The 27,196-nt window shown below is 44.1% G+C and overlaps 1 protein-coding gene across 2 annotated transcripts; it reads left to right on the top strand.

Annotated features, from left to right (window-relative positions):
• The first annotated feature begins 794 nt into the window (after nt 1–794).
• LOC139057521 (SCY1-like protein 2) lies at nt 795–27,044 on the top strand. Of its 2 annotated transcripts, none has more exons than XM_070535898.1 (16): nt 795–1,187; nt 1,588–1,755; nt 2,025–2,182; nt 4,939–5,083; nt 5,388–5,537; nt 6,181–6,396; nt 6,465–6,584; nt 8,437–8,562; nt 10,663–10,839; nt 16,072–16,194; nt 16,915–17,028; nt 19,032–19,164; nt 20,945–21,164; nt 24,482–24,554; nt 24,654–24,746; nt 25,862–27,044. In XM_070535898.1, the coding sequence occupies exons 2-16, from the start codon at nt 1,594–1,596 to the stop codon at nt 26,480–26,482; spliced, it is 2,631 nt and encodes an 876-aa protein (XP_070391999.1). In that variant the 5' UTR covers nt 795–1,187; nt 1,588–1,593; the 3' UTR covers nt 26,483–27,044. The 2 variants fall into 2 exon arrangements, with proteins under 2 accessions (XP_070391999.1, XP_070391998.1); XM_070535897.1 differs by having other exon boundaries at nt 25,859–27,044.
• The last annotated feature ends 152 nt before the right edge of the window (nt 27,045–27,196 follow it).

Here is a 27,196-nt window from a genome sequence, read left to right as displayed (position 1 = left end):
CCCATGAGAACAAAAAACACACTATGAACTACCACGTCCAAATTTTCTGATACCCTATTGCGAACTGTGCTTTTGTACGTCTCCGTCCTTTGTCGTTTCCCTACTTTTCTTCCACCAATCCTCCAATCGCCTCTTACTGATGTCTATTGCGGACCTGTTTGCTTTTCCACTGCTCCCGCTGAACCCAAGGGCTTCAAGGAGGCCAGTGGTGCCTAAATCGACCGCTGGATAGATGTCTTCACATTCTAATAAAATATGCTCCGTCGTTTCCCTAGCTTTACCGCAGCAAGCACATGCTTCTTCTTCCTTCTTATATCTCGCTTTATACGTGCGTGTTCTAAGGCATCCCGATCTCGCTTCGAAAAGTAATGAGCTTCCCTTTGAGTTATCATAAATGGTTTCTTTCCTAATTTCGTTTTTTTTCCTTAAGTAGTTACTCATGGCAGGTTTCTTTTCCATTGCCGCCACCCATGAGATTAATTCAGCCTCTCTGACTTTCCGCTTGACCTTCTTTGTTGCTGTGTTGCCCACCCCACAGGCCGCATACTTGCTGGTAAGCTTCCTAGTTCTTTTCCTCCACTGTGAATCAATGTTTTGCCTGTACAGATACCTGAACACTCTCCCAGCCCATTTACTTTCCTCCATATTCCTCAGCCGTTCTTCATACTCAATTTTACTGCGAGCTTCCCTCACTTCAAAACTAGTCGCCGCTCAAAACTAGACAGTCGCCGCTCACAGCGGCACCTGTGGGCAAAGCTGAAGGCGCAGAGAGCCGGCAGAGCAGCTTCCCTTGCAGTTTTATGCAATAGCCGTAATGACGTAGCCGACGTAGTTTCCTGTCTGCGATCCCGTGTGCGTGTGTGTGCATTTGGGCAATGCGTTGCCCAAATCTTTTTGAACTGCAGCGTTGATTCTCTAGCTCATGCTCGCTGGGCCTGAGCTGGGCAAGCTCCTTCATGAGGCCACGTCGGGAGACTGCGATGCTGCGTACTTTGGCTCGTGGCAGGGTCGTCGTCAGCTGAGCTGTCTGCAGAGCATTTTGGTAGACGCCCTGACTGTGCATTCCGGCTACTAAAAAACCAGCTGCTGCGATCTGTATTCTTCAATCTCAGAACGATGCGACTAACCCGGCGTAGATAGCGCTCTACAAGGCTAGCGCTCAACGAAAGCGCTCTGCGGAGAAACCAGTAAGCATACGTCGACCGCGATGATTCACTTCGCGAGCGCAGAGGCGTGAGCCGGTGTTGTACAGCCGCTCGCTAAACCGCTGAAAACCATCGCCCGCACTTGCCGGCATTGTTATTGCAAATAAACGGACGAGGAGCTTCGCGCACATGTCGCACGCTGCATGCCAACACATGGCGCAAAACCACTACGCGCACAGCATGGACGAGTCGCGTGTGTGCAGATTGGTTTGAGAACGCAGTTTAAAGCGTTGTAAACGTCGTCTTCCGCGTTGTGAAAATAAAAGCAAACCAGCTTGTTAGTGCAGGACTCAATTGCCTCGATTTTATTATTTATCGAGCACTTGTTTGGTGATGGGTTAAGCTGTGTGAAATGATAACCTCGTTTTTTCTGTGATCACAGCCAAGGATGGAGGTGTTCAACCGGCTAAGGACCACAGTTTCGAACCTGAGCACCGTTCTTCCAGGCAACCCGGTCACACGAGAGTACGAAATTATCAAACATGTGGGAAGCGCTGGTCCCGGTCTTCTCTGGAAGATATTCCAGGCCACAAAGCGAAGCACCAAAGAGGTACTGGCTTGTGCATTATGTCTGAGATTGCTAAAACACATTGTATAGCATCATGTGTATACAGAGCACATAAATCTTCCGCTCACTGCAACGAGAAGGAAGCAGAAGTGTGACACTGATCAGCTCAATCATTTAATACAGAGGCAATGTATGCAGAAGACAATTGTCATGCCAGGATGGTACTTTGTAATGTTTCGCACAACTTTAAGCACTGAATAACTAACTTTTGCACAGCTTTAAGCATTGTAACACTGATTGTTTATCAACAGGAGGCAGCTGTGTTTGTCCTCGAGAAGAAGCAGCTTGACCGCTACTCCAGAAGGGACAGGGAACACGTAATGGAACTTCTGAAGCAAGGCGTGGCGCAGCTAACACGGCTCCGGCATCCCAGCATTCTCACCGTTCAGCATCCGATGGAAGAATCAAGGTGACAATTCATAGTGCCTCGGCAATACACTTTATATCCATCAAATGACACTTAACTACAGCGTCCTGCTTTTGAGCCGGTTTCCTTAAAGGGGCACAGAAACACTTTTTCAACATGCTGTGAAGCAATTCCCAGTCTGTAGACAGTGCTGCATGAACATGTGAAGCAAACATTATTTCACTGCACGTGGCAGGGAGCCTACAGACTCACATAAAAGATTGCTCGCTCTTTCTTATGGATTTAGAGGTTCCCTCTACCTCTGCCTATGACATCATAGACATGCGTAACAGCATATACAGTCAAGCTCCTTTACAACGAATGCCTCTGCAGTGAAACGACCTGTATTATAAAGGACTGATTGTGTCCCAGCTGAATTTCTCTGTTCTATATGTATTGTGAACATCTTTACAACGAAGAGCATTTCAGCGAATTTGCCTGTACGAAGAAATTTGGTGTCCCCGGCGGCTGATTTGTTGCTTTACAATGAACAACACGTAGCAGTTCTGCCACTGCTCTCCGCAGAGGTCACCGAGGTGCAGTGTGCACTAGAGCTAACAGCAGTGCTTGATGAGTCTGCCAATGTCACATGTAGTCCTACTGCACTGTTTCAGGAATGGCTCAACTTGTACGCTGGTTGTTATAAGTCAGCGGGTGGGTTGGCTGACGAATACATCACATTTAGCGACAGTGTGGTGATGTCATCGTAATTGACTGCCAGTGACGTTTTCAAAGCCATACATGTTGACAAGGATGCGAGTGTAGATAAAGGCAACAGTGATGAAGATCCTGTAACCGGACCATTAATTTTGACACGAAGGGAGGCGATAGCAGCGTTCGATGATCCGCAGCTTTAGTCTGCATATCTATTGCGTTTCGTTACTGAGCACGCTGTGAACCTTAATGCAGTAAGGTTGGCTGCAATTGCACATTCTGTCAGACGAATTGTGCTCAAAAATATTCGCGATTTATTTTCCTAAGTCTCTCTTGAATTCATATCAGAGAAAGGTTTTCTTTTATCGAACTTATGTGCTTAGACTGCTCTATTATGAGCGGTATGGTGGGCAACCTTTTCATGAAGTGACCATTATAACGAAGGATTTCGGAGGTCCGGAGCACTTTGTTTTACAAGCGTCTGGCTGTAGATGTCAGCCATTAGGCTGGCATTTATGATCATCAGTTACTCCCGAGCAAAAGCCCATGCATGTACCCATAGTCATCACTCCAGACCTCCTTCAAGGAAACAGATTAGTGGTACTTGTTAATGTGCCCCACCCATTCTGTCACTGCTCTTTTATCACGCTCAGAAATATTTGTTGGACACCAACCTCAAAGAAGGAATGATATGCAGGGTACTGCTATTGGCACCGCCCCAGCTGAGAAGAAGCAATAATTAGTTGAGGAGGAATGGGGAAAGTAGTATCTCCATTCTTATAAGTTCATTTTCAAAATTTTATTCAGCAGTATATTCCATCTGTTGTTGAAAAGAAAAGTGTAAAATCATTGCATTCTACCGGTCCTAACATATGGGGCAGAAACATGGAGGTTAACAAAGTAACTTGAGAACGAGGTGTGAACCACGCAAAGAGCAATGAAACGAGAAATGTTAGAGGTAATGTTAAAAGACAGGAAGAAAGCAGTGTGGATCAGAGGGCAGACAAGGATAACCAATATTCTAGTTCACATTAAGAGAAAAAGTGGAGCTGAACAGACCGTGTAATGCACAGGGCAGATAAATCCCAAACCTCATGAGAGGTGTGCAACAGTGATGAGCAACGGCTTGGAGTGACAGATCGTTACGTGAACAGATCGCTCATTCTTGTTGCTTGATCACTCATTTCTGAAAATCTAGAGTTGGTCGCTCATTGCCCAGATGTGCTACGAGCGAATAGCCAAAGCGCAAAGCAAGAACTGGATGTACTTCAATTAAGTACTACCGATTGTCACACGGAACAAGCATACGAATAAATTTTAATACATGCAAGGATAAAAACCTACTGCAAGGTCTTCAGAAATATTTTATGCTGCTCTTTAAAGCAAAACACATCAACTTAAATTATTAAAGCATGCATCATGCCAGTTTTGGTGGGTATTTGCTGTCCTCATACCATCAACACCAAGGAGACATCACTCCACGTCGTAGATCGCATGGGGTTCAACTTGTAGGCAGTGAGCAAATGCGGCAGCCATCTCCATCGTGTCGCTTGTCGCCATTGCTAACTGGTGGACCATTAGATTTACAGAATGAGTGAAGGGAAGGGGAGCACAGTAGAGGATGGCAGAAAATTATGTGAGGCATTGAAATTAGGAAATTTGCAGGCAAAAGTTGGAACCAGCTAGCACAAGACAGAGGTAATTGGAGATTGCTGGGAGAGACCTTCATCCTGCTATGGACATAATAAAAATAGGCTGATGATGATGGTGATGATATTTCTTGAAAAGCATCGCAATCAATCCAGCATGTTGCTGGTTTCAAGAAAATGTTTTTCAGTGCCATGCCGTAAATGGCTAAATTAACCTTTTGTTTTTGTTTGCTCAGGTGTGCATGCATGACTCATAGTTACAAGTGCGGGAGTGAACATATAGATTGTTCTAGGCCTTTATTGCTTTTTCCACATGATGGTAACCTTGTATTCCCTTCAACGTATTATAACACAAGGCTTCAAAGTGTTGAGCAATGTTTGCTACTAATCAGGTTTGGGAATGTTATGTAAAACTGAACTGTCTGCATTGGTTGCCTCTCTTCTGTATGTGTGCAGGGAAAGCCTGGCATTCGCAACAGAACCAGCGTTTTGTAGCTTAGCCAACATTCTTGGTGAAACTGAGAACATGCCTGTTCCACCTCCTCCCGAGCTCAAGGATTATCAGTTGTTTGATGTCGAAATCAAGTATGGGTTCCTACAGGTACGTTGCATACAGGCAGCTCTTGTTCATAAACTCTGTTGCATCACAAATTTGTTCAATTAAGTAAACTGTTTTGATCTATAAAGGCATATTTGCACTACCTTGCGTGTTAAAATGCACCTATAATGCTGTCAATTGCGTGCAAGTTCTGTGATATGTAGTTTGAGGCAGGACATAGGTATCCAATTCAGATAAGTGCTTTTCTTAGAGATAGTTTGATTGTCTCTTAATTTCTTAAACATTTCTTGAAGTATGTGACAGGGGCAGTTGTTGATTATTCATTGTCGGTTTCTTCTACTTTCAGTTGTCCGAAGGCTTGGCCTTCCTCCACAATGACGTGAAGCGCCTTCATCGTAACCTCTGCCCGCAGTCGATAGTGGTTAACAAGAAAGGTGCTTGGAAGATCGCTGGGTTTGACTTCAGCGTAGGTGCCAGCAATCCACAAGATCCGCAGGTGTGCTTTTTATGAAAGCGTACTCAAATCAGCATGCACGTTGCTTTAAGCTCTGAGAGGCCAGAGAAGTATGCGGGCCACATTGCTAAAGGGACACTAGCAGCAATATATTAAGCTGGATTGGTAGACTACACGTAAAAGCTTCACTTGGAAGCCAGTTGGTCATACATTGTTTTGGATAAGCTCTAATCATTCCAAGAGGGACCCCTCAACACCACAAAGCTATATACAACAGCTTGCTGCTCTACATATTACGAAGCAAAATAGTTGACCTAATCTAGGCACATTGCTGGACAAACCACTGGGGTTGCCTTTTAATATGTGTACAATACTTTTTTTTTTTCATTTAATAAACATCTTTTTTTCTCTCTCTCTAATCTGCACAAAACCAAGAACGACTTCAAAACGAGACAGAAGACACAGTGCAATGTGTTGAGTGTCATATCTGTCTCGTTTTAAAGTCGTTCATGGTTATGTGCGAAACAGTGTGCTTTCCTGAAGCAATAGTTTCCATGTACTGTGCATCAAATGGTGTACGTGTTTCACAGACTGTGTCGTGGTTGCCGTGGTTGAGCATAATCGCCCACGAAACAGAGCTGCGCAATTTAGATGGTTTCTTGCTGTGCCATTACTTGACTTGCAGCCTTCTTACCGGAGCTTGAACCTGGAGCCAGACCTCCCGCCCATCGCCCAGCCAAACTTGAATTACCTGGCCCCTGAATGCATCTTGGCAGACTCCAACGACACTGCAAGCGATATGTTCAGCCTGGGCATTCTTGTGTATGCTGTCTACAACAAGGGCGGTACTCTGTACGATGCCAACAACAGCGTGGCCTCGCTGAAGCAGTGCATAAACAAAGTGAGCCCATTCTATGAAAGCTGTGGTCTTGTGTGCTGAAAAAGGCCTTGGTATCTCGTTCCCCACAGCACTTGAAGCATCTGTCATCGGGAAGATTGAGTGGTCTGCCTGAAGATGCTAAGGAGCACGTTAGAATGCTCCTGAGTGTGACACCAGACATCAGGCCAGATGCGCACCAGTTCTCTAAAGTGAGTGACCCTGCTTTCAGCTTCTTTTATCATTTGCACTTCGTTATCTACAGTTGCTGCTTTCAATGAGTTCTTCTTATTCTTCCCTAGTGTCGGCCCATTCCTTTCCCAGCTTCTCCCCGAGTTTCTAGCAAACAGGGAAAAATTAGAATTGTAGCGGAAATTTTCTCGTAAGACTTCTCATAAAGTTCTCATAAAGACTTTGGAATTGTCAGTGACACTGTCGCAAAATGAGCCATGTCAGGAAAAATGATTAAATGAAATGGACAGTTCATAAAATTTGGCAAGTTGGCTTCTCTTCGACAGTATGTTTTAGCCAAATTTAGATTATTTTAACGGACCACATCCCAATCCCATGCACATAGTTGCCCCATAGGAAAGTGCAACTACAAAGATAATTGCCATGGCAGTGTGCATTCATCCTATTCTTCTTTATCCTAGCATGAAATTTTAAAATATTTAACATTGTTGCAGCTCAGCACAGAGTGCCTCTTAGAGCTTGCCATTTTCCGCCTGAGCTATCTTGCTCAAGTAGTTAGAGGAAACCGCAAGAAGTCAGGGAATTATGAAAAGAGCAATTTTAGCTCCGAGATCGTCTTTTTGACAGTGCATTGCTGCCGTTTTTTTAGGATGACCTCACATACTGTTTGCTTCATTTTCAATCATAATTCCTCAATTTCAACCCATTTCTTATCCTTGTTATGTGGCAAAACTGTTGCCTCTTGAACCTTGGCTGCAGTTTGCTGCTCAGACCAACCAAAGAGTCTGCTTCCACCATCTTTCTTTAGTGCCCAAGTCCAGCCTTCCAACTCAAACGTGTTCATTCTCCGTTTCACAACTTGGAACCGCCTTTGCACATATTTTAGGGTTCTTTGGGTGAAAGATCTTGTTTCTACAAAAAATGGTTCATCCTGTTTCTGTCTTGTACACTTTGCCTTTCTATTTAACCAGTACCGTCTTACTGCAACAAACTTTTGAAAGATCTTTCCACTTCATTTTTCCTTTATGCCTCTGATAGTTTGCCATGTTTTGTTGAAAGCCTTTGCTCCGTCTTGTTGTTGCCATGTCATTTGATATTTAATGCTTGTGCCAAATTGTTGTCAGGATAATAAACGTGCCACCCAGGCTCAGTATTTAATTGCAGAAGTGTTAGCATGATTTTTAATTAAAAGGTGGACTAACTAGCCATTATTATTATTATTATTATTATTATTATTATTATTATTATTATTATTATTATTATTATTATTATTATTATTATTATTATTATTATTATACAAATTACTATAACATTATAATGCTTAATATACGTATGATCAGACAGTGGGACACGGGGCATGACATTAAACTTAATTAAAATTAATTTAAGTGCTAGAGTTTTATGTGCTGAAACCACAATCTTATCATGAGGTACATCATAGTGGGGGAATTCGATTTATTTTGATCATTTGGTTTTCCTTAACATGCACCTAAAGCCAAATACACAAGCGTTTTTGCATTTCACCCCTCATCGAAGTGCTGCGACTGCTGCAAGGATAGAACATGCGACCTCAAGCTCAGCAGTTCAATGCCATAGCCAACAATTTTCAAGAAGCATAAATCATGCTAGGTGTAGAGTCCATATGTAGAAGGCTTCTGCAGCTGGGCCCTCCACACCTTGTGAATTCTGTCTGTTTCTTGGGAAGTAAAGAATCAGTTGAACATCCAGCATCACGTTTTGTGTATACTTGTGCATCATTTTACTGCTGGTTATGGTGTCTCAAGGCCATGATTGCCTGTAGCCAGCGCCAAGCTCTTTTAGTCATTCTTCGGCAAGTGTGCTACGTGTTGATGATGTGCCCTCTGTCCACAGCTAAAGTTTCTGGAGGATGTGGGTGTCAAGACGCTCCAGTACCTGGACTCCCTCTACCAGTGGGACAACCTTCAGAAGTCCCATGTCTACAAGGGGCTGCCCCAAGTTCTGGCACAAATGCCCAAGGTACAAGGAAGATATGAAAGAGCTGCTGCTTCTAGCTTTTAGGGTCATGTTAAGGAAAGTAATCAGTCTAGTGAGTGAGATACTTTGCCTAGCCTCTAGATTCTGATAGCTTGGCAAGCTGCAGTGTAGCTGCTCATTGTCAGACTAGTGTAACATTTTGCACACAAGCTGAAACAAATGTAAGGAGCCCAAGTTAGTTCTGTTTTGAATTCAGGGGGCAAGGGGGAGGAGGAATTGCGACCGCCAAAGATTTCCTCCTTCCCTCCCACCACGCCCCTCCTACTAACACAGAGCACTCGCTGACTAAGTTCCCGACTTGCAGCCTTATCAAAAATGAATAACTGTGCTCTGCCCCTACCCCCAAACAAAAATTCTGGTGCCAGCCCCTGGTGGAATTGAGTTTGGAACATCAAAGACATGAACAGTCTGGATCCACCTCAAAAACACATTGATGGCAGTTTACCAGGTCATTTACCCAAGACAGCAGGCGCTAAAACTGTAGACAACAAAATGTCATATCATGTCTGTTTCTTGTATTTCTTGTTTTCTTCACAATACCTCAAATACTCCTCTTGGAAGGGCTTTAGATGAGGGGTGGGTGTGTTCACAAATTAGCAGAAACACATGATAACCTACTGCAGCAAGCACAGAAATTGGTTAGTTGTAAAAACAGCAAGATAAAAAAATATTATAGTGACATTTTACTTCGTGAACGTAGGTTACATGCAAGCATATGGGTGCTGTTCCAGATTTCCTAAGCTATACTGTCTTGCCTGACGCCTGCATTGTCGCGAGCTGCCTAGCACATTCTTCGGGAGTCTCCTGGGCAAGCTGTGGGGATTGCGTTGTGCATTTCATTGCGGTGGCATAGCGCAGCATGTTTTGGGCATAGGAGCCGCATCGTGGCAAGGTCGCTTTCGAACTTCGCTTGCGCAGGCCACTGCTTTCCCTCTCTCTTTCCTCCAAGGCTGCAAAACAGCAGCGGGACTGTAAAACACTTGCTGTTGTCTGCCCCCAAATGGTCCAGGGACTCACTCGATTGGTCTATTTAGGTGGGACCTTGCGTTCCCTCTCTCCTGGTGGCTCGAACCAACCAGAGAGCGGGAACGCAGGGAGAAGCTCTTGAACAGTGAAACGGTGCGTACTGAATTCCGATTCTCTCAGTCACCCCTTTGTTTGACCGGCTTTCCCGACGATCCTCGACCCAAGGCGGGTGCACACCTATTCGCTGCTCCTGTTCTGGAAGCCACACCAGAGACGCAGCTCACTTCACGTGTGTGGTCGTACTGCGTCAAGTTGCCCTCGGAAGCTACACCGAGCTGAAGGAACGTTGCCCTGGTAGCACGGTCGTTAGGAGCCATCCTCCAGTATAGCAGCGTGTTACAGCGTTTTCTGATACTGAGTGCCACCCTTGATTTTCAGGAACTTTGGCTCACGGGCCCCGCACCGATACGGGTATAACAGTTACAGTCAATGGCAAGGTAGTTGTCGAATAAACGCCCTCCTTGTACTCTGGGCCTTCTGCTTCCGGCGCTCTGCTTTGGGCGCACGCTATACACGCGGCTGAGCTGATCGTCCCCTTGGATCCTCGAACCTGCGCAATGGGCTAGGTGACTCCCGGAGGAGCATCGCTAGATGGAGACCACAACGCCTAGCCCGCATCTTTTGCCAGTCTTGTTCAGTTTGTACCTGGTGCTTGCGAATGACTTTGAGGTCAGTTAACTCGTGCTCAGCCTGCCGCCGCTTGCTTTGCTGTTCATCCTTCTTGCGCAGCGTTCGGCCTCTCGATCGCCAGACAAACCCGGTACATCCATAGCGCACACAGAGCCCGTAGCAACTGCCATCCTCCCCCCGCCGCCGCTCACTCCTCTTCTCCACCTCCAAGCACCTTCCTCCTCTGGTGCTCACTTTCCTCTCCCAGCTCAGCGGCCCCCGACTTAGTCTCGCCGATTTCACAGATGGGGCATGTACACTTGCACATAAAAAATGTGGAAATCAGCAAATACATAGCTCATAAACTTACTGAAAGGGCATACAAGATGCACAGTGCTGCCCATGCTGTCTTGGCCCCATGCTCACTTTGTTGCGGCTGCATTCCAGCGGGTGGCCCTGCACCGCGTCCTGCCCTGCCTGGTGAAAGAGTATGCCAATTCAGACATGGTGCCGTTTGTTCTACCTAGCGTGCTGCTCATTGCTGAGCAATCCAGCAAGGAGGAGTTCTGCTCAGTCATCCTGCCAGACCTGATCCCGATATTTAGGCTGAGGGAACCCGTTCAGGTATGTCAAATGGAGCATTCACATTACTGTGGTGCCCGAATTGTTTTCTTGGAGGTAGCGCATACCTTTTTTGTCTTGCCTGTACGAAGCTGTGCTCGAGTTTAAAGAAGCATTACAAGCAAAGGTTGGATCAACCCAGAATGTTACGTTAGCCCTCTAGCATCCTCGCCACAACTTTTTTGTGTAGAGATGATTTAGCTGCAAAGGAGATTGCAACTGAAAGGAGGCTGCACCATTATACCTCAATTTAGAATTTCTGGAACGAACAACGTGCCATTGTAGTAGCTGTACTGGCAATTTGAGAGGTCATGTTCTTCCAGGATGCTACTGTCTGCTTTGAGTTGGATTCCTAGAGAGAAAAAGTGTCATGTTCCTGCAAATAGAGCTCACATCGTGGTGTGAAGAAATAGTGGCACCAGTAAATTTTTATCATTAGTGGCTTTTACTATCACTCAGCATGATATTTATCATCAGATAACTTTTGTGTATCATCATTTGTTGACCACTTTACCAGTTATAAAGAGAACATGTTACATCACGACAGCAGGAACTGCACTCTCACATAGTGTTAAGCGCTAATTCATCATTATAACTATACTTAATATTTATCATTGGTGTCGCTTTAGACGTCCTTATTGCCGCCTTCCAAGTCTTCTTGGTTTAACAAAGTGATCTTAGGGTGCCATTTTTTTGCAAGTGCTCAACCGATCGCTTGACCTCGAGTGCCTTAGTCACACTAATCAGTTACGAGTTAGAAATTATAATACTAATAATATCAGAGTCACGTGTGACATGACTTTGATACAGTCAACTTCTGTTAGGTCGACCATGATTAGTATGACCATATTCAACAAAAAGGTGCCCATACTTTTTAAATACTTTTTTAAATTCTTATCTTAAACACTGGACAAGCCTGCCAAGTTTTTGCCAGGCCATACCAGGGGTCGTATAAAGCAACTTTTCATTTTTTTTTTATTCTTTCGGCCATTCGTCATTATTTGGCACGACACCAAGCCTTTGTTGTTACCAGTATTAAATGGAATTGAAAGAAAGAATCTTTATATAATATGACCATAGATCAGTCTTACTAGATTCACTGGCCATAGTGAATTGATAACTTGCCTCTTTAAGCATTTTCATGAAGCCATCTTGTCCCACCTTAATGGAATGGGAATTTCAGATGCATTTTAGTTAAGCAAATTTAAACAGTTCAAGCTTGTCCCCACATCAAACTTGTGCGTAACGAATTACATGTAATTAGTTGCTTGTAATCAATTAAATTTTTTGGTAATTTTGTAGCTTAATGATTCCACTGTTGACTCGGTAACGCTCACTGTAATTCAATCACTTTGTTTCAGTAATGAATTACATGCAAGTCAATTTATCACGAGACAAGCTGTAACAGGCAACACAGTTTAGAGAACCTGAATTTGGCGAAAACTACAGCACAGTAGAACCTACTTATAACGATACCGGTTTTAACAATATATCGGTCATAACAATGAGAAGCTGCTGCACCATGAACTTTGTGTGTTTTCCATGGTGAAGTAACCCGCTTACTACAATGCCCTGATGCCGCATTATCGTTTTTAACGAAGAAGTCTGGCTGCTGTGTGCCCCTGCTGAAAGGTAGTGAATAAAGAGAGAATAAACATTTTTATTATCTCTGAAATGCGAAATCCTTGAAAAGAAAAAAAGAAAATGAGAAATTTTAGCTGCTGAACAATGGCCCTGACAGCTGCCGCGCACTCATTTTCCAGCCTTCTCTGTGTGCCTCTCTCCTGTTGCCTTTCCACCTCTCTAAACACGAATGGGCTGTGCACACAGCTCTACGCCACGCCACCCTCTGAAACACGAATGTATCATGCCAGCTGTGCTACTCCAAGGTTGCTTGCTGGCTCCACATTCAGCGCAGTTCTGTAAACAGCTTAATCATTCGCGTTCGTTTTTGTTGGTTGCATCAAAATCGTTCCTGTCCTCATGGTTTCCCAGCCTCGTTTGACTCGCCGCCAAAATGGAAGATGGCTGATCTGCCCGCTGATCATCGGCAATGCACGATGGTGCAGTGAAAAAAAAGTGCACAGCTATATATTTAGGAACTAAGCGCTTCTAACTGATGAGGCGATCGTCACGAATGTGCTTGCATCGGACAGCGACGGCGACGACGGCAGTGATGACATGGTAGGGCAGGCTGCCTCAATGTTGTCCTCACTGGAGGCCCGGCAGATGATTCAGTCCCTACAGTGCTTCGTTTTCGTGAGAAAGCTCGCGCTGCACTACATGGAGCAGCTGGATGCCTTGGAGAACGATGTTGGCAAGCTTCGCGTAAAGCATGCAAGGCTGACGGACATTGGATTTTCTCATGCAAGCCAGTGAAAAGTATGTTGCAAGATGCTTGTGGCGATCTTACTGAAGCGTTTCTTCTGGATTTCTCAAGCTGACAGGCAGCCGTGGCAATCTTTTCCCATTTTTTAAAAGGTGCCTCTTGGGGCTGCCAAAGCGATGCCTCGGCAGAGTGCATATCGCTTTGGCAGCCATCTTCCCATCTTCCCCCTCTTTGCAGTTGTTATACGAGTGCTATTCTTTAACGCCGACAGCCGCGGCTTGTTACATGCTATCGGAGCGCCCAGGAAGCATTAAACGAGTGAACACAATCAGAAGCCAGATGGAGGAATGTGATGGGGAGGGGCACTGGCCTTCCCGCCATTATAGTTTTCTAACAGCAGCTCTGCCATCCCCCTATTTTGATTTTTTCATGCAACCCCATTATAACAATTATCGGTTATAACAGTGGGATTTTCGTGGCACTTGAATGTTGTTATAAGTGGGTTTGCCTGTATAACGCCCAAGATTGTGCCGTGTAGCTGCTTCATGAATGCGCATGTTCATGGAGGCAAACCCGCAGGGATCAGTATTCGTTTCCTCATCTTAATGCTCCGCCAGATGTTGGCTGATGAATTGAACCAGTTTTGGTATGTCTCAATAGCAAAGGCCACTTAGGATGTTAATAGCAGAAAACTACATATGGACAATTTTTTTCAGCTTTTCATTAGCGCTATTAGGGGTGTCTTTTCTAAGTCCCAGCACAAATGAAGTGCTGCACTTGATAGAGGGCCTATATGTAAAGTGGTCAAACATCCCGATTTTAGGCAGGACGATGCCTCCTTTTATTGCCTTGCTCCCGCCGTGCCATGGCTTACGTGTGGGACAGTGTTTTGTCCTGCTTTAGCCTCTAGTTATACCAAAATGCCTGCCCTCTACAATCATCCGAACACTTAATCGCCGATCCTTGTCCAAAATTTGACGCACTTTTTTTACTGAGTCGTCCATTTGTGATGTCGATAGGCATCCCGAGCGATCGTCGTTATTGACAGACTCCTGACCTTCCCGTAACCTCTTGTGCCTCATGAAAGTTTGGCTTTGTTTCATCACATCGTCACCATAGCTCTCTGAAGCATTTCGAGCATCTCCATCCCATTTTTACCCCGTTTCACACAAAACTTGATTGCATAACGAAAAACTGGTCCATTTTTTTTCTCAGCGAGGGTGCAGTAAATACCTCTGCGCGGAGCGTGACCTGCCTCAACAACTGCCCGCAGGCAACCGAGGCCGGTCTCATTTCGAAGCTTAGATCCCCCACTAACTTGTCTGCCCGAAGCCCCGTCCCGCTGGGCGGCATTGCCGACTAGAAAAATAATTCTGGGAAGTTTTGGGACAGACCCTGTATAATTTCTCAATCCAGCAGCTATGGACTTCTCAATGTGTTGTCTAACGATCTGTAGCCAAGCAAAAGTGCACTGACCCCACTGTCTTAATGTTGTCTTGCTTGGTGTGCACGCATTGTTGGAAGCACATAGAATAATGCCCAAATGCAAGTGTAAATTTATTGATTAGCTTGAAAACTGGCTAGGCTAGTTCCCATAAAACTTGGAATAAATGTTGATACTTGTTCCTGCCTCAACATCCCCCGTCAAACGCCGAAGCATCCGAGGAATCTGCTGGTCACGTTACCCAGATGCTCAGTAACCACAATAGTGTATGCAGGATATTTACGCAGTACAACACGGCCCTTTCCCCAGAGTGCACATAGAGCAAACTGGCTAACCCCCCCTTCTTACCTTTCTTCTTTCTCCTCGCAGAAGCTTTCTGTGTCGCTGATGTCTTCAGAACAAAAACGAGGGACGATGACCGATAAATTTCTTTATAAGCAACTGACAATGTAGCTGTTAGTGTAGGTAATCAATATATGAAGGGCTGCAGAACACCTACTGAAAGTGCCAAGATAGCTCATTCTTTTTATGTATTTATGCAATGTTAATAAAAATTTGGAGGAAAGTAAGCTAGAATTAATCGATTACCATTGAGCGATTCCTCAGTTACGTTTGTGGAACGGTAATTGGTAACTGTAATCAGTTACATTCTTGAACGAAGAAATTTTTGATTGCAATTGGTTACTTTTTTTCTGTAACATGCACAAATCTGCTCAGCATTGGATTATTTGAACAGTTGGGGTCAAATGAGAAGTTGACTGTAGTAACCAAACTCGAGATGTTTCTGATGATGACAGAGCACCACAAATAGCTACACTATCGTGTTTAAGGCAAACATCAAGCACTGTGCAGAAGATGATACTGCAACAACTAGTGCTGCGACGTTTCCGCAGGGTTTATCACACGCACATTAGGAAGTTTTGAAGTTTGCCTCATACTTAGCTGTGACCTGCGACAAGTTCTTATTTGCAAGGCTGAAAACTAGTTTGCTTAATTTGAAAACATATAAAGTTACTTCGTAGATTTTTTATTAATTTAAATTTGATATATTTATAATTTTGATGTAATTGAGTGATTAATGCTGCTTTTGTGAACTGGTGAATTTCGCTACAAGCTAAGTTTACTGTAGCATTTCCAGGCTTACTACTGACCATCACGTAAAGCAAGCTAGCCCAGCTACAATATAAGCTATGCAATGTGCCTTTCATAGTTAAAGCTGCAGCCTCCAGACGTTCACTTATAATTCCACCATTTTCTTGTGCGGTACTGCGAGAAGCGTGCCTGAGGATAATTAATTGGGCATCACCTCAAAATTTTATGCCCATATGTGCAGAAAATTGAGCCTCTAATGGTATTTCTTTTTTCTTTCAGCGAAAAGTAAGCTACGTTTTTACCATTATTAGCAACATTGTTGATGTCAACCTTTTGTTGTAAAAACTTCCTTTCCCTTGTTTCGTTACAGATACTACTGATTTTCATGCAAAAGATGGAGCTACTTTTGACCAAGTGCCCTCCCGAGGACATCAAAAACCACGTTCTGCCAATGATTTATGGCTCGCTCGAATCAGATGCCCAACAAATCCAGGTAGGGTGAAAGGTAAAGGAGGACCCTATCAAGGCAGGTAAAACATGGTATTAAAAGTTCAAATTTTGCTGACAAAATTTTCATGAAGCCACATCTCTGTAGCTGCAGTCAGTGAGAGAGTGTTTATGGCAGCCAAAAATATAGTCACCATAGGTCCTTTCCCGCCTAAAGTACATGTAGGTTTCATCCTGAAGCGTCTGATCCAACTGGTGTCAAATTTTTAAACATCAGAACTGCTATATCATATGGCATGAAATCTGTTGCGTACATCTCACACGAATGACGTGAGGTTGCAAGATTTGATGGCGGCAGCAAAAGGAAGAGGAACATATATTTTTTTAATACTATTGCACTTTTTGAGGGCGTGTCATGAGATATTCTGTGCATTGTTGGACAGACTATGCATTTGACTGCCTGCATTAAATGGTTCAATCAGTGCAATTTACAGTATGGCCTGTGGTAATTCTATAACTTTTTTTTCTGTTCCCACTACCACACATTAGTCCTTGTCATAGCCTTTTTGGGGCATCTTTTCCTTCCTTCCTTTCCTTCTTTCTATCCTTTTCGTTCCTTCCATCATGAAAGTCAAGTAGGCTTGCATCCCTTCCATTTGCAGTTGCCAGCATCTTTATTTATTTATGTGTATTTCCCTGTCTCTAAACTTAACGATATTGACAATTATTAATAACGACTCCCTCATCCCCCCATCACCTTGTCCAGGAATTGTGCCTCAACATCATCCCGGACTTTGCCCATCTGATCGACTACCCATCAATGAAGAATGCCCTGTTGCCAAGGATTAAGAGGCTGTGCCTTCAGACCAGTTTCCTCTCCGTAAGACAGCTTTTTGAATTTTATACAACTTACCATGTGTGTCCTTTTGGGGTACGTGCATGTTCTACAGCAGCATGAAGACGGTCACTGTTTGCTGGTTTTAAACTGTGCTGACATGACTGTCACAAATGCATCCACCACATGAAGTCAGTAGGCAGTGAAGCCAAAAAAAGCACCAGGGAAATCAACTGTTCTGGCTAACATAAACGCTATTGCCATCAACCAATTGCAATAAACATCTTCACCTAGCACCCCACCCTCCACCCCATGCACATAGAGTGCGTGGGGCATATAGTGCTGTTGGTAACATACTGTATGCTTTTAGTAGGCGATAATCCAAACATGCCGCTGTTCTATGCTGCAGGCAGCGCGATGTAAGCGTCACACTTCGTTTTGGCGGCATCCGACATCGCCCACCAGTTCGACTTCGTTTCGGTTTCTCATTGCTGTCTTAAAACACTACGCAATAAGAAAACAACTACTATAAATGTCCTGGGTCGCCGAAGCCCCACCAGCTCAACGCTGATACGATCTCGACTGGGTGAGGTGGGTCTTCACCGTAAGAATCAGGAAACGACGACGAAGGCGGGCATTGTGATGATGAAAAAAAGTAGAAAAGAGTGTATTCACTTCATTGGTACGTGGTTGCGACTCTATCCAAGTCTCGAGCGATACTGATTAATACGGGGTGGTCCCTGTGTTAATCAGAACTGCTAGAGACTTGGACGGCCTTAAATAACCCCTCACGGTCTTGTGGTCGTCGATGTCTTCACATCGACGACCACAAGAACTTCGTATGTTCTTCTCTTCTCTTCGAAAACTTGGGGAACTTGTGGAAGTACCAGTGCCTCTGTCAGGTTCTGAAGTCGACGAGCTCTTCCCTTTCACGTCTTCTTCTCTTGATCCTTCCCTTCGTATGTTCTTCTCTTCGTTCTTTTCTCTGTGTCTGCTCAGGGCATACAGGGTGATGCTTTTTCGGGGAAGAGGGCAATTATCTCATCATGGGAACACACACCTGAACGTTTCTCACACTTGACAGGTCGATGTCCGGGCTTATCCTAACAGCTTTTTCTGGGATGAGGTAAATCATCTCTTCATGGCAATGCACGCTTGAATGTTTCTCACACTCGACTGGTTGATGATAACAACACGCGTCAGCATCTCTTGCCACGATTCGAGCAATGCTTCGCATTAGGTAGATTTCAACTACAGTTGAGTTTGTAAATTGCTTTTTGTTTTTTCGGATTGTACGTTTTCCCAGTTAGTGCATTTTTTCTCACATTTCTTTTTTTCCAGAACATATAAACAAGGTTTTACTGTGATATGCATGTCATACAAGCGTATAGTACACCAAACTGCCTCCTGGCAACACAATTGCCGATGTTCTCTACAGCTAAAGTCACCTTGCCCTAGAAGGCAGCCAAGTACTACTTTCGTGGCACTGACATTTTGGTGCTTCACTGAGTATAAAGAATGCAATTTCCTGATCGCGTGCACTTCACACGGTTAGCACGTTAGCTCGTGCTCTGCCAAGGTGCGCACTTACTTGCTATGTCGGCACATTACAGCGACCAAACCCTTGCCATCTCTAAATGATGCCTCCTGTACACTGGAAGAGGATTAGGATGATGATAGCCAGGCAGCAATAACAAAGCCAAAACCGCGAGCCCGATTCCTGGCTGAAATTTCGGTCTAGATCCACATATAGTATGAGGCGTAAGTTTAGACGCTAATAAGCAATTTTTAAAAATCTTGTATTATATGCTGGTTTTTATGGTATAACCTTATTTCGAAGTGGGTGTCTGTCTTCACTAACATATTGTGACTCCTCTAAGTCTAAGGTGTGGTGCTGCCATGATAAATACGAGGCAGCCTAGGAGACCGGTATGTCATGCCTCCTGTTTCACAAGTCAATGCCTTCACAATTCAGTCTAATCTAGCAAGTTAAATTGCCTGCAAAAGAAGAATGTCGTCAACCAGTAGTGCATTCCCCTTGTTTTTAGGTGCGTGTCAACTGTCTGGTGTGCCTGGGAAAGCTGCTTGAGCACCTCGACAAGTGGTTGGTGCTGGATGAAATCCTTCCCGTGCTGCCCGAAATACGTTCCAAAGAACCTGCAGTCCTCATGGGAATACTGGGTAGACCTTTCTTTTTTTTCCCTCTCATGAACAAGTACCATTTGGGTACTTGTTCATGTGCTGAAAGGAACAGCAATATGTTTCTCACATAGGTGCTTATTTCTGGTAAAGCAGCAGGAATCAGAAATATTATTACACTGACTGTTGCATAGGCAAGACAATCCAGTACCAATGGCACTTTCAGTTGAACCACTGGCTCGTTTGGGTCCAAATTTCATACACAACAGATTTCGTGAGGCATTTTAGTAGCACCATGTTTGGATGCAGAACGCAACTCACAGCAAAGTTTATTCTATGATCATGAAAAGTTTAAGCTAGGAGCTGGGCTTTGCAGAAGCATATGACCAGAAGTTAAACAGAGAAACGTGCATGTTGTTCTGCACAAGTATCAGATTTGGTGAACTTAACATTTTGAGATACTACAAAAAAAAATTTTTTTAATTGTTGAGAAATCATAAAACTTGTTTTTTTACTGAATTTGTTGACTGTTTATTAAACTTCCCAGGCTTTATTCTGTAGGAATGCTGTGAGAACAGGCCCTCTGTTCTGTGGGCACAGCTAGCATGATCGTTGCCATCATCATCATTAGCCTTTTCTTTTTTTGTCCACTCGGGCCAAAGACCACTTCCTCCTATCTCCCATTACCCTTGTCTTGTGCTAGCTGATTCCAATGCACATGCGAATTTCCTAGTTTCACTGCACCATCCAATTTTCTGCTGTTCTCGAGTGCGCTTTCCTTCCCTTGGCACCCATTCTGTAACTCTGATAGTCCATCAGTTATCTACCATATGCATTACATGGCCTGCCCAGCTCCCATTTTTTTTTTTTTCTCTTAATGTCAAGTACAATATCGTCTGTCGCTATTTGGTCTCTGAGCAAACAGTGACATTTTATGTTACGCCCAACATTTTTCATTCAATCACTCTTGGTTCGGTTCTTGTTCGCGAGCTTCTTTGTTAAACAAGTTTCTGCCCCACACGTTACCACCAACAGAATGCAATGGTTGTACACTTTTCTTTTCATTGACAGTGTTAAGTTTTTGGTCAGGATTTGGTAATGCATGCCATATGTACTCCAACCCATTCTTATTCTTCTGCAAGTTTTCTTCTTATGGTCAGGATCCCCTGTGAGCAATTGACCTAGATAAGCATACTCCTGTAGACTCTAGAGGCTGTACCATAGGCAAATGGAAATAATTGAGATTTATTCATAAAGCATTCATGGAATGGTGACCAAAAGTTTGGATGCCATTCTACAGCGATTCTGTGGAGTTGGTGCCAGTGCTCCAGGTATGACCACATAGTTGAGCAGGTTGAAAAAAATTGGGATATGAGAAATTGGTAAGAAATTATGTCCACATTCTCTCTATGAGTATTGCCCTAAATTGGATGCAAATAAAACATTGTAAAGCTATTATATATTGTCATTATGGCAGTCATTAACAAACTTTTGATATTCGAAATTTTATGACAATATTGTAACAGTTCCAAGGTGTGAAATATACTGACTTAGGCCTTAGATAAACATATACTGATACTTAGAACAGTAACGTGCGACAGAAAACTATTTCACATTACGCATACACAAATGCGCACATAGCGTCACAGTGACTAAGTTTAATTGCGAAGGGCAAGACAGCAGTTGCAAGTCATGTTTTTGTTTTGTACTTTGTGCATAAGGCACTTGCATAAAGATGCCCCAACTAGCCAATTGTGTCCTTACTGTCACACCTATGCAACCACACAGAAATTCGAAACTTCGAGCCTCACGCCCTTTGCAGGCATCTACAAGCTGGCCATGTCCCACAAGAAGCTGGGGCTCACCAAGGATGTGATGGCGTGCAAAGTGATCCCGTTCTTGATGCCCCTGACCATAGAGAATGGGCTGACGCTCAACCAGTTCCAAGCCATCATGGGCGTTGTCAAGGACATGATCGCTGCCGTTGAAATGGAGCACAAAGCCAAGCTGGAGCAGCTCAACTCCATCAAGCAGGAACAAAGGTTTGTTCACCCTTTCTCTTTTTTTTTTTTCACTTGGTTCTTCCTGCCTTTTATAGCAGTCATTCAGAAATTTGATGTTTAGGTCAAAGGCACCCTATAATAACTGCAGGTGATTTCGTTAAATTATGTATGACTTTGTGCAAGAAGAGACAAAACACACACGCATACCACTTGTATCGTGTCTGCTTGCAGTTAAGACCAATAAGCCACTCTGGCAAATGGCTTTGTGGTTAATTAGTGTGGTAATGTAGCTGTTACCTGGGCTTATTTTTGATGAAGAGGATGTTTTTCAGTACAGCATGCTGAGTAAATTTGTAGGGCTGTTCTTGGGAACACCGATGATTACGATACTCCCTAATGCAACATTTGAGCGGCTCTATAAGTGTTTTCATGTCGCATATATTGGGTGGCATGGACAATCTGTCTCAGGCGGCGCATTGCAAACGAGCGAAGTTTGGTGCGACTGCCTCGCTAATCGGGAGATTGTGACAGGCAGCGCGCGAGTGACATGTTACAGCGATTAAGAGCAGCCACCGTAAACAGATCTACGCTCATGTAGCGCTTTGTTTGGATGTGCTTGCCCTTATCAACGGCATCACTGGTGAACAGATGACGCGTGCTACTCTGGCGCTATCTTGGAACGATCATTGCCGCAGAAAGCCCCACGCACACTACACTCTTAAGCAAAATCACACCCTTTGGTTCGTATCCCGCCACGCAACAATAATTGTCGTCTGTATTGTCCGCATTTCCTTTCTTAATGCTGCGAGCTCGATACTTCCAAGTCGCGAACGCCATGCGCATTATCAGCATGACAGAGCATTCTCGACACGAAAGTAGCGAGCGCAGCGTTTTCAAGCAAGGAAATGCAAGCAAGACAGATGATGGCTATTGTGGTGTGGCAAGATATGACCCAAAGAGTGTACATTTGTTCAAGAGTATAGCAGCGAAATGCGTGCGGTGCTCTGGCCATGTTAAAATGCAGCTGCAGCAGAGCCCCCACACCAACTGGTGGCGAGCCACTGCGGCAGTCACGTGACAGCATGAAAATTTCACCTTCTCTGTGTAGGTGCGAGATGTCATATGCTTTTTCCTTCATCTGCTGATAGGTTGGCGCTGTGTTTACATCCTTCGTCCTTCTTTCTTAATGCAAGTCATATCTTATGGTGATGATGACATTGCCACTGTCATAATCATGTTGGTGTGTGCTCTTCTGCTGCGGTGTTGCTGCATTCCAAAGTCAAAGAGAATGGATGTGGCAGAACAGAATCGGATGTGGCACGCTGTCTACAAAAGCATTTTCATCAGGACATCTCGGTTTAGACTCATCATTGTAAAGAAACAATCTCAAAGCATGACAATCAGAACAAGCATGAACGAGACCAAGCCAGGCAAACCAAGCAAGTGCGAGTGAGAATTGTGAGCTGATGAGAGTACGAAGCGAGCGCTCTGGCTGACGCCAGATACGAGTACGCATTGAGCGGTCAGGCAGGTCCACGTGATGCCAGGTTCCCATGCGCACGTCACTGAAGAGGCCACTCTCATTGGTCTCTGCCGTTCGCGGCTTGCGTCTTTCATATTCTGCTCTGCGTTCACTCTTATCATTTCTCGCTGTTGTGCTCGGTCGCTATTTCTAATATTCTAATATTCACAGACATAACGCAAGAGACCTTTGTTCATTGGAGCACTCATTCCAGTGCAACACTTGCTGGCCATGTACAGATGAAACTCAATGTAATGAAATATAAATGTTGGCCTGCTATTATCAGCACTTCATGAATGTATGCTTATAACGAATAACAGACATGATGAAAGTATTTTCATGTTAGATGTTATTGATTATGACAGAGTGCAATTGTAGTCATGGGACCTGGTTCACAAGCAGGAAAACTGAAATGAGTTGGAGTGCATTTAGCATACACTGTCTCGTCATTCAGGGTACATGTTCAGCATGCATCATCTTGCAAAAGACAATTGCTTCCAGGTACAGCATATCCTAATTATATGCTCAAAGTCCACTCATATTGCGTAAATAGTATTAACAGCATTACAATACTGTGCTTTTTTAAACTTTTTACGAAGTGGGAAACGTTATGCCAAAATAACCTGCGACTCAACACAGCATATTTAAGAAGTGCATGTGAAATAGCCGTAGATCTCCATTTCACCATGGGAAATCACAGAAAAAAAAAATGTATCACTCATAGCTGACTGCTGTTGTGCATGCTGAAGTAAAATGTGCTGAACCAGTGTGTTAAAAATTCTTTCAATTTCCTGTGCTGCCGTTGGCTTATACCCCCAACACACGGGCACTACAAAAGCCTTTAGGCTAGGGCATATCTACAGGAAAACTGTTGACGTGGAGTGACACATGGCAAAGGAGTATCTCCTTCTCGGTATGGGTCCCTTGTAGAGAGGGAGATATCCTAGCTCTTTCATTGGCCTAAAGGGGTATCCTTATGCACAGCTTTTCAACAACAGAAACTTGACAAAGTGCAGTGGTGCCTTATTAATAATTTGAGTGCTTGCAAAAGCAATTTTATACGTGGCAGTGACAATTTGTGTGGCCGTGAACCTTTAGTGCAGCGATACTCTCAAACCACTATAGTCATTTCCATAATTATGATTGCCACTGCCACATCATATTGGCCTTTGGCAGCTTCATCACTCTGCGACCTTGTATCCGGCTTACATGAGGCAGTGTGACCCTCATGGCTCTAGTTTTGTCAGTGTTTGAAAGCACCGTATATATTTAGGTCGATGTTCCCCATCCGCTCAGGTCAGCAGTTTCTCCTAGCCTGCACACACATATTTGCACAATTCTCATTCCGGTACCGGAAGGCAGAACCAGCTTGGCAAAACTCTGTCCTTGCTCCACTGCCGAACTGGCTGAACTTTGGTAGCCAAGTGAACTGGGTGTCATTGGCATCTGATAGACACACTTGTAGGAATACTAAATGAACGGCAGCTCTCCACAATGCCTGAACAAACAAAATGGAAGCGAAGTGGACTGTAAGCGACGCTCTACCCTAATCCTCTGACAAGATTAAAATTAGCTGCTTTTTCTTCACTTTTCATTGACCAGATTCACTATTTTCTATTATTTATTTTCTAACGCCATGTGTTTTGCAACCGCTTACTGAAAACATGTGAAGGAGACTACACCGTATTTAGTGTCATTGGCGAAACTCTTTTTGGTAAAGGGTCCTTCAGCGTAAAGCAAAGAGGTTTGCTCAAAATGATTTTAATTCGCTCATGTGTCAGGGATGTTAGGCTTGCTGGATTTCTTATTTCCTTTTTTTTTTTTTTTCTGACAGTGCCGCAATGGAGATGACCAATCCCAATGAAATTGTTTCTGGTCTTACGCTGTCAAACAAAGCCAACTCTACGGTATGTAAAAAAAAAATGTGCAAAGAGAAGTTTGTGACAGCTGTAGTAAGATGATGTAGTATGAGTGGCAATTTCAAATACTGTGTCTTTTTATTCCAGACTAGTAATGTCTATGATGACCTGGGAATTTCTAATTTCTCAGCATCATCGCCAAATGCCAGTGCCACCAAGTCGCCTACGCAGAAACCTAAGGTATGAGCTGCTGATAATTTTTTTTAAGCTGTAGGAGGGCGAGATAGGTTTCGTATCTGAAAAGAGTTTATATTAGAAAATTTTATTCCATAGATTGCATCCATATTCCATAGATATTGCACAGCTTGTACAAAAAAAAAAAGCACAGTGACAGGGAAAATTGTCATCCACTTGACTGCAGCACGAAACTATAAAGAAAGCGTCACAGTTGAAAAAAAAAATTGTCCTGATCTCTGTTTTGAACCCATGACCACTGCCTTTTCAGGCACTAACTTTACCAGCTGACCTAGCCAGGAGGTTAGCAGCTCGCAGTGCGAGACCGAATTAATAGACAATTCAAAGCACAGGGAAACACAGAACATGTTAAGTTTTGCAGAAGCTCACATGGTGGAGGAAAATTCATGAAAGATAGAATTGTTGTCCACCCAACTGTAGCACGAAGCTACAAGAAAAGCTTTCTTTCTGAGAAAACCACATGGGTTTTTCCGAAACACAGTAAAAAACATTCAAGTCATACAGTCACACTTTCCTCGCATAGAACTTGATTCCCGGCCATAACTGCTGCATTACAACGGGGGAAGAATGCAACAGTCCTTGTGTGCTTAGATTTAGGTGTACATTAAATAAGTGCAGGTGGTTGAAATTAAAGCACGTAGCCATTCACTATAGCATTTTTCCTAGTTCCTGTGTTGTTCTGAGACGTTAAGCTTCTTAGTCACTTTCAATAAATGCTGAAGCCAATGGCCATGATACATTCATGGAGGGCAGCATGAATTTTAATGATCATTTTAAGAACTTACAGGCATATTAAAGGATGCCACCGGGTGAAATAGACATGGCCAGGTGTATTTGGCAAAAACAGTTGGAATAAATCATAGTTATAGCTAATTTAGTTAAAGCTATTAAACTTTATTTAAGAATTATGAGTGGAGTTATTCCTTTAATAATATGTGCCGCCTGCATACTTTGGTGGTAACGTGGCACGCACAGCACAGCTCAGTCAGTGTTCATGAAGATCTTATGCCTTCATCATGCTGTGATTTTAAAGCTTTAAAAAGCTTATATGCATGGCCAAGTTCCTCCCCCCCCCCTTTTTTTTTTTACTGTTGCAGCAGCAGTCCCTCTCCATGGAAGAAAAACAGAGGTTGGCCCGAGAACAAGAGTTCCAGCAGCGCATACAGTCGCAGCCGTCCCTGATTCCCGCCAAGCCCGCTCTTACGCGACCAGCACACGAACCCAAGGACTTGACGTCCAGCCTGATTAGCTCTAACCTGGCCTCTCTCAACATCCGGAGCCCAACCGGGTCCAATCCATTTGGGGGTTCGCCAGGCTTTGGGTCATCTCCCGGTTACGGGTCCTCACCCGCCGGCGACTTCTCCTCAGCCGGACTGTCTCCAGCAACGCCTCAGTGGGGGTTTCAGAGCGCCCAGCAGGCAGCAGCATCGCCGATGGCGATGACCACGCGCTTTGCAACACCACCACAGCCGCTCAGTAGGCAGCAGCAGCAGCAGCAGCAGCAACAACAGATCAACACGTCTGCTTTTGACAACTTGTTACCTCGTCTGGGATCGGGGCCTCAGATGGGTGCACCGCGGCCCAAGCTGAACCAAATGGCACCCACGAACAACTTTGGGAACTTTGTCAGTGTGCAACCGCCAGTGCAGAATTCGACGCCTGCCTTTGCCGCGCCAGTCAAGCCCTTGTCCAAGAGTGAAATGGATGACCTTCTTAGCTGAGTTGTCACGGCAAAGAACTGCCAGCACACTCTGGGACACAGTTTTAATGTCGCAGGCACAAAGCAAGTCGGCCCATGATAAACTGCTTGCAGCAGCTCATGGCCCTTTAAGGTTTGCAATCTGAGCTGCATTTGTGCCAGTAAAGCATACAAGTCACTCTAAATGGTACAGTGCTTTGACGCATCATCGCTTCTTTGTGTGCAGCAGCTATTTGAAGGCAACCTGCTCATGTGCTGCTTAGTACCATTTCTCCTTACCACGGTTCCACCAAGCACCACCTTTGGACACTCAAATGCGTGTGTCTGTGTACAGATCAGAGAAACAGGACATACAGCGCAAACTTGTGTGCCACGCATTCATTAGGCACATGCAACAGCAGCAGCATTGTGGTGTTGGTCAAAACAATTGGGGGAGCACAACAGGCACTAACCATGTGGCCCACGTGATTCACACGGGGGTTCTGAATGAATTGCAGGCGTGATCCTGTGTTTTATCCGGCTGAATTTATTGTTCTTTAACTTTAGATGTGTAAATTAAAGAAAAGGAAAGTTATGACAAACAATGCTTTTCGTTTCTTTGTATAATAAAGCCTAATTTATTAGTGCTGGCTTCAGTAAGCCGAAGTACAATTGCTGTAACATGACCATGGCACTTGGCATTCTTATGTATAAATTACATCAGTTCATTTTCTTGTTTATAAATACATCAGTCCGG

Source organism: Dermacentor albipictus, chromosome 3 (genome assembly GCF_038994185.2).
Source record: "Dermacentor albipictus isolate Rhodes 1998 colony chromosome 3, USDA_Dalb.pri_finalv2, whole genome shotgun sequence".
NCBI lineage: Eukaryota > Metazoa > Arthropoda > Arachnida > Ixodida > Ixodidae > Dermacentor > Dermacentor albipictus.
The sequence above is the reverse complement of the archived record's forward strand: the minus strand, read 5'-3'. Positions and strand labels throughout refer to the sequence as shown.

Coding starts and splice junctions, on each gene's coding strand:
- LOC139057521 (XM_070535897.1), top strand. CDS start 1,594: ATGGAGGTGTTCAACCGGCTAAGGACCACAGTTTCGAACCTGAGCACC. Junction 6,397..6,464: donor TGAAGCAGTGCATAAACAAA/GTGAGCCCATTC, acceptor CGTTCCCCACAG/CACTTGAAGCATCTGTCATC. Junction 21,165..24,481: donor TCCATCAAGCAGGAACAAAG/GTTTGTTCACCC, acceptor TTTTTCTGACAG/TGCCGCAATGGAGATGACCA.